At 41.5% G+C, this 12,327-nt stretch overlaps 1 protein-coding gene across 7 annotated transcripts in view; it reads right to left on the minus strand.

Annotated features, from left to right (window-relative positions):
* Window positions 1-4,042: 4,042 nt before the first annotated feature.
* LOC100875297 (Dpr-interacting protein delta) overlaps window positions 4,043-12,327 on the minus strand; it is a 228,498-nt gene continuing 220,213 nt past the window's right edge. For all 7 annotated transcript variants that reach the window (XM_012286375.2, XM_076535191.1, XM_076535190.1 and 4 more), the window contains one exon: window positions 4,043-4,415. In XM_012286375.2, coding sequence (XP_012141765.2) covers window positions 4,306-4,415 — 110 coding nt within the window. In that variant the 3' untranslated portion in view covers window positions 4,043-4,305. The remainder of the gene's footprint in view (window positions 4,416-12,327) is intronic.

The following is a 12,327-nucleotide window of genomic DNA, read 5'->3' on the forward strand; positions in this document are numbered from 1 at the left end:
TATTGGTGTGTCCACAAAAGAAAAGAGCCGAACAGGCTGCCCTGGAATGAAGCTAGTATTATCACAATGATGCAAATACGTTTTAATCAGAGTTTAAATAAGATTCGAGACGAACGATCGAGATATTGAAAGACACGTCAGCGTCCGCGAAACAGATTGGTTCAATAAGCATGTAAATAGAGAACGTTTCTGGATTAAATCGTGGAAAGTTAGGGCAATTATGTTGGTCGGTTTGCGTGGCGAATTATAATGTAGCCGTATCTTCTGTTTCGTGGGTCGAATTCGAATGAGTTTATCATTCGGCTGCGTTAAAGCGGAAATTCCGCGTGGCGCCTCGTAGACGATGCTCGTCCACGAAAGATAAATCTAAAACGGACTCTCTAATTTCACGGGGCTTCATTTAAATGCTAATTTTAAAATAGAAATCTTGTTATTCGATTGCTCGGACAGTCGCAGCTTTATCAGTGATCTTCTCAATGGCCGTGTACTATATCTTACTCTCTATTCATCTTCCTTGCTTTCAACGTTCAACGATAAATTACGTTTTTTGCCTCTTTAAAAATCTATAAAGAAATTCTGACTTCAGACGGGAAGAACGATGGCTATATCGATAATATCTCGACCGCTTTTACATTTAATTCCATCCTTCGTTTTTATATTTATTTAGAATAATCTTTATGCTGTATCATTTAAATAGATAACTTTTAAAACTGTAATATTTATAAAACGAAACGTTACGACAAGATTCATATCGTTTCATTGTATTTTTATCTAGCTCCAACGATACTTGGGCCATTTATAATTTAAGACATCCGTATAAGCGTATGGAACACGGAAATTTTAATCAAAGAAATTATAGATGAGATTATTCTAAATTTACAAGATGCCAGTTTCCAGGACAGGCTGTTTTAATTAAGAACGCGCTTTTTAATTCACGGCACCCTCGAATTCGTCGAATTTTAATTTATTTTATGCTCATCTTCCGCGTTTCCATTCTTCCCTCTTTCTCCTGGTACATCGATGTTTTCGAAGTATCTTTATTCGAGGATCCGGTATTCCGTGAAGATAGCAGCGTAGCCGGTTTCGCTGATAAAAAGGGAACTTTTCAATCTCGAAGCGAGCCTGCAACTTTCCAGCTGCAAGACTTTCCGACCGAATGATACTTTATCGAAGCCCTTTTCGAGCGATCGAAACTTTTCATACTGGCTTCCCTGAGCCGCTTGCGTGACCAACCTACGGACGTTATCCAGACCAGACACACAAATGGTTTCTACCGACTCGTTCGCCTGAATTATGCGTCGACCGCACTAATTCCACCCTCGAATCAATAACGCGTTTGTTGCGGATTTTTAATCTATTTACGGAGCGTCGAGAAGTCACGGTCGTTTACCGAAATAATCCGAGGCATCTTCCTCGTTTCCTGCTCCAATTCGTTATTTCGGTCAACGTCGATATTAATAACACGAAACATCGATTGGAATTCATTTTTTCCGCGTTCGGCCGAGTGTAGATAGCGGACATTTCCGGTCGCGTTCTACGGGAAAGTCGGCCGTTCGATTTCGCGTGAGCGATTTATTAAAATACGGTTGAACATTCATGGCACGATACGTGAAATTAAAACGAAACGGCCTGTTCCTAATTCGAGCGCGATAAAAGACACGGTCGTGCGGGCAGGTTGGATAAACCGAAAATTCCATGAAACCGGACAACAGCAGCGTTCAAAAGACCGAAATTACTATGATTTCCAGCGTGAACGTATTAATCATCGGCCTCCCTGTAATTACGAAACTTTCCATTACCGATCGTGTAATCGCCGGGTGACGTGTAACCATGTTCCACGAGATATCGCGTAGGGCGTAGGCGATGATGTCGCGTCGAACAAAAGAGGCGGCATCGACGCTGCGTTCATGCTAAATTAAAATACCCTTTCGTCGCGTTGGTCAAACTAATTACCGGGAAGAAGACACACAAAGACATCAAACGACACGGAGAATCCAATTCCAGGCCTGGTGAAAAACCGGGGGATGATGGTCGTGCGTTAATCGAAAAGCATCGATTCGTAGCTGTCGAGGAACGGTGTCAAATGAAAATTTGAATTAACGTTTCCATAATCCGAGAGGAACGAGACGCAAATATTAATAACCGGCCGTGTTTTAACTGTAATTTAATTTCAACCAGCTCGATGATTAAACGTTACTCGGTGATTAAAATTACAACAATTTTATCGGGGAAAAGGAATAACGATCTCTCCGCTCGAATGATTTGAATTTCGACGAATTCGTTCGCTTTGTTGCTTTTTCTCTCTCATTTTTCATCCCCTCAGCTACTGTTATTCTACGATCGCTGCCTTTTCTACCCTGTTAGACAAAATTTTCCTCTCGATATATGGTCCATCGATTAAAACGAAAGGTTCCATAACAAATTGAACGAATTTACTTATTCGTTTATAAAATAACAGGGACACCCTACACCCTCGTGATTTTGCGAGAGCGTGCTCGTGCCATTTTTCACGTGCCGAAGCATTAATCAAATCCCTTCTCTTCCTGGAGGGTTGTCTACTTGAATGCCACTTCCTGGTTGCGCTTGAAAAGTCGCTGCCTCCAGATTCCATTCAAACGAATCTATGCAAGCTGCTCGATCCTTTTTATTCTCCCTTACAACCCTTCTGTCTCGGCTTATTTTTTCGATCTCCTTTTCTTCCCGTTGTTTCTCCTCGGATTCGTTTCCTAGATCCTCGAGATTTATCGTCGCTTTCGAAACGAAGTGTAATCGATGTAAAGCGAAACACTATATCTGCGAGCCTCGAGATAAAGATGTTAACGCGTCGAGAAGAATCGTGTAACGCGTTTTGTTCGCTGCGAGCATGCACTCTCTCCGGGCAGATTTATCATGTGCGACTCTCGGGAGAAAAGGCAACGGGCTCCCTGGCTAGTTTGATTGTTTCCAGAATTTATCGCGCTACGTGTTGACCAGGGTATCTCTTTTTACCAAGGAACGTTTTTGCAAAGGTCGATATCGTGACTTGTCTCACCTTGTTGAAACAGTCTGATCTCGATCGCGAAGATATTTCGTCTATTGTAATTAAAATTCTGATAATTTTCTAGCGTCACAGAAAATCGCTTGGTTTCTAAATAAAATTTTAATGGACATTCTGAAATATCATGACATTTTTTTTATGACATTTCTCGAATAAAAAAGTTTGGAATCAGTTGGAGTCAAATTGCTTTCTGCAGCGAGGACAAATTACAATAAAAATTCTGACACGTTTGACCTAAATTTGCGCGCCATTTGCTAACACATAAATTATAGTTCGCCAATAAAATTAAATGTCAAGTATTCTACCGCGTAGAATTTTGAGCAGTAAATTGTGGACTGCACGCCAACATTGTTAACCGTGTATCAAAACGTAGATTTGTTTTGAACGAAAGATTTCAATGGTTGTTATTAATCATGTCGATTATCCACGCATTTGCGATGCATCGACATAGAGTAATATTGCTCCGGGGACATACATCATTACTTCCCACAAATAATTCACCAAGATAATTCGCCTCAGAATAAATATCTGATGCTAATTAAGCCCGTAATCCAGTGGCGTCCGATACGTAAATTCAATTACCCTAATTAATGTTCGATTACGATTAACAATCCAATTAAAGGTACACGTCCGGCTGACAAATAATTTCGTCCGTTTCCACTAATGCGTCCCGTGGACCGTCGACGTAAGCTTTGCGCGAATATCGAGCCGAGGTACACGGGCTTTAATTCTTCGACAGCCAATTAGCGAGCTTTCGAAATTGTCTGCGTATCACAGAAAATTGCTCGTTGAAATTCCTTTCAGGATTAATGATGTTATTAACACTTTAACTGTCTGTTCTTCTCGTTACTCATTTTACAAGATCACCTACTGCACAAAATTATTGAAAAATAAACCTGACAAAATCTCGTCGATTACCAAGAAAGTCCCATAAGATTTCCATGGAATTTAATCTTGCAAACTTACACGATTCGATACAGGATTACGAAAGTGATGAACGCCCAGTTTTCAAAAAATAACAAATTCAATTTATTTAGAAAGAAAACAGAACCGTTCACGAATTGATCTCCGACAGTCAAAACGTTAATAAGCTTTCCATACAACAGCCCGAACAAACAAAACTCCCCGTGTCATTAAAATATCACGTTCAAATGCACCAATAGTGCATCGTACTTTCAAAATGCGGCTCCACAGCGATCGAAATACAAAGGTACCAGAGAACAGAAGGTCCTGGACGAACATGGCCTACGTTTTCCTGGCCCCGTTTCCTAATTCGCCGTTTGGGGCATGTACGGGGGCATGTAGGGCCCCGTGAGGATATACTGCACCGCCACCACCATCAGCTGCGGTGCACTCCATCTTATGATGTACGCGCTCCCTGAAACAGAAATGCATTTTCCTCGTTACTTCGGCTTGCCTTCTATGCACTTACCCTGTTGAGTGCCCCGCTATTCGAGGATAAAAAGATACCAAGCGTCTACTCGTGTCTCGCTGCGGTTATATGTAAAGCATAGATGCCTGAAAAGACTTCCGGTTCCAACCGGTAAAATCCCCTCGCATTTCGATATCTTCTGATATATGGGATACAGAGGAATTTCTGGGGACATACAACCATTTTCGCAAATAGTCCTAATGGTTGATCTTGAAGTTTCAGTGTAATCGAATACTCAAGATTGAATTTCGATAACGCTATCTAATTAATCGAGAAATAATAGATACACGTGGTTCCTGTTACAGTCTCAAAATTATAACATCGAAGACACAATTAGATGTCTAGACTTATGATTGAATGAATTTGAGCGTGTTTCGGTTAAAAATAATTGTGAAAGGTGAAGTTATTTCTATCGTTTTATTTAAGAGAATTATTTAAAACGAGTGAAAACCGTGAAATGATGAATTTCAAATGCGACGAATAACGGTTTTGTAGATCACAGTTCGTCATCCGCTTACGCGTGAATCTGCTTGCGTTAATCACGCGTCGTGCCCCTAATAATTTCCAAAGCTTATTGTCGCGGTAATTAAGCGTCAAAATGGGATCTCGTTGCAACGATGGTCGTTTGAAATTTCGCACGTTTGCACGCTCGCTACAAAATTTCGTTTCCGGTCGTTGGAATCGTTCGTTTTCCCCCTAGGAAAAGCACGTAATTTCATTCGCGGCTCGGTAAAAATTCGTTAACAATTTTTTTTTCGCGCGAATACTTTTCCCGTAGTTTTCGCACAACAGGTAAGTCTCGTCGCGCTTAGAATTTAGATTAACATTTAAGGGAGCACATTTTCGAAATACTTGGCGCACCGACAAAGTACACATACACGCAGACTTACGAGAAACGTTCCGGCTGAAAGTTGCCTCGGAAAACTCATGCAAGCGAGAGAGTTTCGAGCGGAAGTTTTTCGTCTACGGTCCCAAGGGGTGTTGCTTTCGCGTTATCTCTGATCTAAGCTCGACGAAGCTACCGGAGTCTCATTGGTTTTTCAGTAAATGTTGCTCGATCTATCGACCAGAAATTCTTCCGCGAAAAATGTTTCGAAACTATTTTATACCGTTCGGAATGTACTAACTAAAAGTATCACTTTTTTGTTACTTCGAGTCAGAGATCAAAATACGAAGGCCATATTGATTTTCAAAGTGGTGTCATTTCTGAATTCATAGAATTATGGCTGCTCGTTGCTGTCGTCTGAATTCAATCGTCAAAAAGTCGGGTTTGATCAAATACAGCAAAGAATGATGAACAATCCACATTGATATTTTGATGTCAAAGTGTCATGCATTTCTGAATTCATAGAATTATGGCTGCTCGTTGCTGTCGTCTGAATTCAATCGTCAAAGAGTCGGGTTTGATCAAATACAACAAAGAATGATGAACAATCCACATTGATATTCTGATTTTCAAAGTGGTGTCATTTCTGAATTCATAGAATTGTGGCTGCTCGTTGCTGTCGTCTGAATTCAATCGTCAAAGAGTCGGGTTTTATCAAATACAACAAAGAATGATGAACAATCCACATTGATATTTTGATTTTTAAAGTGGTGTCATTTCTGGATTCATAGAATTGTGGCTGCTCGTTGCTGTCATCTGAATTCAATCGTCAAAGAGTCGGGTTTGATCAAATACAACAAAGAACGATGAACAATCGACATTGATATTTGCACGAGTTTAAAGTCTGTCTCGTTCTGAAAATGTTACACGACACCTTTATCTACCAGTATCTTTCCCTTGACGGTAAAGTTGAAAGTGTGAATGCATCTTGTGTAGTACAGAGCGAGTTCTTAGAGTCCAATGGCCGTGAAAGGGTTAATAAATTTGTGGAGTTTCTGAAAGAAACGACCGGACAGTCGTTGAAATCACGAACGAGCGTCCCCTTTGAAAATCTCCCGTTGAGAATGAAGTGTCAGCAATTTTGAAATGTTGCGAGGGTAATTTATTACAGTCGCCACTATTTATCTCGGCAGAACGGGGCAAATGGAGTTATAAATAATCCAAGAACTCTGGAGATCGGGTGGAGGATGCACCGAGAGGATATATCGAGTAAATAACGTCGAATCGTTATATTCATCCGAGCGGCGTTCAGCTTCTTGGTCCGCGGACGAAATTACAGATCCGTTCGCGTATCGGTTATCGGCCGATGAAAAATTTCAAATTGGACGCCAGTCGAAACGACGCGGCACGGCAAACAGAGACCCTCCCTCTTCGTAAGATTTTTATTCACATCCTCCCATCTGGACTGATTTATCGCCGATCTGCGTCACGTTGCTCCCGCCACGCTGTATTTTTCTTCGTGCAAACTTTTTGCTGTAAGCTTCGTGTCTGAAAATACGCTCTCGGTCGAAAGTTTGAGACTACGAGTTCTATGCTGGGAATAGCTTCGCTTAATTACTTTTTATATTTCCGTACAATTGGTTGTTTATGAATAAACAGAAAAAGTAGTAACGCTTGAAAACATCTTGAAGAGAAGTCAAAACACTGCGTTGAAAGTACCGAAGTTTTTATTTTGAACCTTCATTCATTTGCCTGAAGAGGTCGCCTTTCTCTTTGACCCTTTGATTCAAACAAGCAACATTTCTCTTTACTTTCAAAGTAAATATAAGCGTTCGTGTTTAAACGAAACATCTTTTAACTTAATTTGAAAGCGAACGTAACAGGAGAAATTAATTACGAAACCGAATCAAGCACACCGAGAGGTTATTACAATTTTTCGAGAGGCGAAGAGCCATAATAATCGCGGCGATAAACGTTTCGGATCTCGGCACGTATCGACGCATGTCGATATCCCGTTTCGGCATTAAAATTCACCGTGGCGTTTTCCGATTTAGCGAGAATCATGCGGCCGATGTCGCCTCTCTATCCTCCAGGACGAGCATCGAGTTTACGTCGTCATCGTCGTTGTCGAGGCAAGCTTGTTACTCGACATTCGCGACCGAGTCTGCCGGACATGCGGTATGAAAAATACATAATTCAGCTGGAAGGAAAGTGCCAATAATGGCTGCACATACGGCGTCCATTCTCGATCGGCCGCGATATTTCAAAGCAGAGTCGTTCGACCATGGACACGCGCCACGGGCCATTTTATTTCGCGATATAACTCTCGATCCGTGCCCGAGTCTCTGACATATTGGTCACGATAACGAGTAATCCGTTACTTCGCTTTCTGTCCCTGATAAGAACCGATCGAACGTTCCTCTCTTTTTATTCTGTTTGTCTGTTTCTTCGCGAGTGCTTTTCACGTTTTACCCTTCTTTTTGATTATCGATAAAAACATCTTTCCTTTTTGTATTACTAACAGAAAGATAGGAACCTGATAATACAACGATCCGAAGATGGATCAGAGCATGTCACCTAAAATATTTTCACAGAAATACCATAATCCTTCATACAAAATTTGTGAAAAAGTCTGAGCGAAATATTACAACCTTTCGTACATAAAATAACAGCGCGATGATCGAGTAGGCAACACGTATCGCCTTCGAACATCTCGGTGGAAATTCCAGAAATCTGAATATTCCCTTCGACAGGGTGCAAAAGACTTTCGATTCGAGACACGTTAACTTTCATCCAGTTTCGGAGCAACGATCGAAAGATTCATGCAAGAATTATTCATGGAAAGCGGCAAAAATTGGTTGCGCGTTGGTGACGTGATTTCATGGCGGTTCTGAAAGCCGCTGCAAGTTATACCATCAAGATTCTCTCGGCTAATCCGGATGCATGCCGGTGAATTTTAATGTAACGTCTCGATATCGACAGGTTGTCGACACGTTTCAAGTCTTTTTCAAGACGTTGCTCCATCGGTGCGACCATCCTACCGATCGCGTTAAACATTAATTGTGGCTGATTTAGAGATCCGATTTCTGCGACGCTCGTTTCGATCGATTTCGAGATTCTGAGACGAAGAAAAAGTGGATTAGTCGAAGTCATCGATTCCCTGTTATGTCCGTTCCCATCTCACGATTTCCTTTAACGAGCCATTAAAACCCCGAGCTTCCTTATCGTTAATTTAATCAGCGATAACTTTGACTAGCCACCGTCACGTCGTTGGCAAACATTTTTATCTGGTTCGCTTTTTCCCACCTCCGTTTCTTCGAATTACCGATTTTTGCATCACGGATTTAAGGAACAATAACCAGGAATCGTCAGTGTTTAACTCGAGTTTAAAAAAATTGCAAAGTCAAGAAGCTTATCGTTTTATAACGAAGCGAGTGAATCGGTTATCGTGAACATAAAAATCAGGTACAAGGTGATTCTTCTAAAGGAAGAGATCGCACGTCGAGCTTGCACCGTTGATCGTATCGAGACATAAGCCGACCTGATTTATGAGCCACTAAATTTACGTCCCATGCTATCCGCTTGTAATTTATATTTATTGAAGGTCCGAAGATCGCGGTAGGTGTAACTTACATGCAAGAACGTGAGCGTTCTCACATTTATTACTTGAATTGTGTACGGAAGAAATTCCGGTGAACGTGTAAACATCTACGGCTTTATGATGATGAATGTTTCATAACAAGAATACCGAAGTATTAAATTTCCTGCTGAAAAGAGTATAGACTTTAGGCATTAAGAAAGAAATTAAAGTCTCTAATAGGGACATGAAAAATTCCTTAGCTCTGGCAGCGAGGAATGGGTTAGACCCGAATTAGATAATCGAATCAGAGTAAGACTTAACTTTTAATCGGAATGAAGCAGCAGATTGCAGAATGGACAAGAATGCAATTGCATCAGGGCGATATTTTTTTGTACGAAGCGTCAGCTTTAAAAGACAAGAGCAGGCTAGTTATAACGTTAAAAGTCGATGAGGTTGGTGGAAGGAGGTCGAAGGGAATAAGAAGGTTATCAAGTTATCGGTTATATATCGGCGCCAGATAGATAGACAGGATAGTAGAGGGATGAGAACGAGAAACAGGGCGAGTCGAGGTGGATCTCTCTAAAGTGCTCCAACACTTGTGGCACGTGCAATTTGCGACGTCTAAAGTTACTTGCAGCGTGCCGTTGTTTTAATGGCCGCAGCCGCTATCGGCAACGACCGAGTCAGCACAATTTTCCTTGCGATGCAAGGGAATTCGTTTCTAACGAGAAGAATGCGAGACACTTGCTTGTACATGATAAATCAACGTTAATGATTTAATCGTGACATATTCGTGTCACGGTTGGGAATTACTTTTTTATTCGAAATGGTAAAAAAGTGCTTTTAAAACGATAACGTGGCATGTCTCCAATTTGAAGCGTCAGATTAATCCATAATACAATGTCACTAGGTTATTTTTGACAATAGTTCTTGCAACTCAAAAATCTATATACATTAACTACTTAAATTTCCAGCATTACTCTGGTATCCGTAATTCAAGTTTATTTCCAGCGGTGCACTTAGGTTCCAAGATATACATTTGGTCCAGGACCGTTTCATGGAGCTCCTTTCCTCGACCTCCCCCGTTCGGCATCCCCTAAGGTGTCTTTAGTTTTTCCCTCGAAAAAGAACCACACCGACGCCCAAGTCCTTTCTCTTGTATCACCCACACATTCATTTGTCACCCCTATCCTTTCCCCGTTTTCATTCCTTAGTGTATATACGTCGGAGGTTAAACATGGTTATTTGTATAGGGCTTACTCTACACATTCAGTATGTTAAATACCTACACAAATACAAGAAAGTATTCGAATTCCCTCTAGGGTTGAAGCGCTTCCTATATTCTTTTCAGATTTTCTCTAAGTTTTAAGTTCTCTTTGATACCTTTTTTCTTACCAGGCTCTCCCCATGCTTTCTCTAAGGTCTCTCTAAGAACTAGTCCGTTCCTGAAGACTTCTTAGTCTTCACCGAAATTTATCTCCATGAAGATTCCTAGCGTGATGAAGTTTATGGGAAAGTTGAAAGTTTAAATTTGCCGCGCTGTAACCCTCTGGCGTAAGTACGCGACGCGTATCGAGAAAGCGGAAGCCGTAAAATTGTCCAGAAGCGTTCTTCATTCGATGCCGGTGATGATCGCGACTCGGAACAGACGAAAGGGATTTCGAAGCGTAAGAACGATTTCCTAGTCTGCGAGGGATGAACCGGTGGATCCCCCGGTCGTGAAAATAGCGATGCTCGTGTTTCGACGCTCGTTTCACGCCGTGGCTGTTTGCGAAGTGCTCTCCTGGTGCGACGAACGGACACGGAGCCACTCGAGCCTTTCGCTCTTTCAGCCCTGTCGGAAGTTAAACCGCCTCGTTTCACGTTCGAAGAACACTCGGTGTCTTCTCTCTGATTCCGTCGTTTTTTCGGCGTTTCTCGCTGCGAATTCACCCGAGCGGATTTTCGTCGCGAGCCTGACTAATTCATCGTTCAGTCTGGCTTAGGTGCTTTAACAAGCCGTTCCTTGATAAATAACAAATATCAAACGCGTCGTTTTATCCTTGCGTCGGTAAAATCCAAACATATTTCTGGGAGTAATGTTTCGAAAATAACCCGAGGAGATGTATTCGCAACAAACAGAGTCACCTCGCGTCAAGAAGGGTACACAAGTCGTACATGCGTCTTGCTTTCTTGCTCGATTCGTTTTGTCGCGGGAAATTCGTCGGTGAAACGTGTTTTCCCCGAAGCTTTTTCCCCTTGGCGCGAGCTTAACACGGTGTAAGCCGCGCCACCATAGATATATCGCGGTTTCTGCGGCCCGTCGCTATCCGTATCCATAAAGAATGTAAGCTTCCTCCGCGAGGAACTCGCGAGGACGGGTATCCAGTCCTGTGGCGCAATAACGGTGACTCCCGAGATCCGAAATTTTCATGCATACGATATAAAGTATAAACGACTTCATCATCCGCGTCGCGTTACCCCTCTTCGTCTGCTCTCCCACGCTTTTCTTCGTTCCCGCTTCGACGATGTTTCTATCGCTCACGATTTATGATTTTTCAATCGTCTTGAGACTCGAGCTCTATGATTTGTTACTGTCTACTGGGTATCGTATAACTGTCGACGCTTGTTATTCGGAGCAAGCGCAACTATTTTAATATCGAATTCTTTGTTCGAACTTCACCGAATATTTGTAACTATGGCTGTGACGATATACATATAGAGTAAATGTCAATGAGAATATCAGTTTGTGGAGTTGAACGTTTTATATATTTTATAGTTTACATATTGGTTAGATGACATAAAGATCTCTGAACGTTTTAACAGTAAACCTACAGGCATATAATGTGTATTTAATTTGAAATTAAAAATGAAGTTTAAAAATAAACAAACAAACGATGAAACATAAATTAGTACACACATTTATTTTGCATCTTGATGAAAATCAATTCTGATTTCAAGAAACGTATTTTAACAAAATGTGTACCTTATAATAAGAAACTTGTGGAGCGGTCATTTGACCGGTTTAGTGTTAATAAGTAACAAAAAGTCCATCGAAAGAATAAAGCAAGTTTTGAAAAAAGAATGGAAACGAAACGAAAGTGATTCCGCGAGGCAACGTCTGACCAAACGCGAGTTATTTTCCTGTTTCACGGCAAACTGATCGACCGACAGTCTCGTCAATGGAATATCCGCGCGAATATTGGCAGCTTGATTTCTCTGTGCCTCGTGAAAATCGTGTCTCGAGGCTTCAATTCTTTTGTTTGTTTCGCTGCAATTGCGGCAGCAAAAGAAACGGGGTTTCGGAAAAGTTTCTGCTTTGAGAGGGTTACGTTAGAAGGAAACATCGGTGCCCGACAGGAGAAATTGAACGTTTACAGAAAACGTTTCGATTCCATGCGTTCGAGCACGTTTCGTTCGTCTTGTTTTCGAATCGAACTTGCTTTGAAGTGGACGCCGTTCGTGTTTCCAGC

This window comes from Megachile rotundata, chromosome 9, assembly GCF_050947335.1.
Source record: "Megachile rotundata isolate GNS110a chromosome 9, iyMegRotu1, whole genome shotgun sequence".
Lineage (NCBI taxonomy): Eukaryota > Metazoa > Arthropoda > Insecta > Hymenoptera > Megachilidae > Megachile > Megachile rotundata.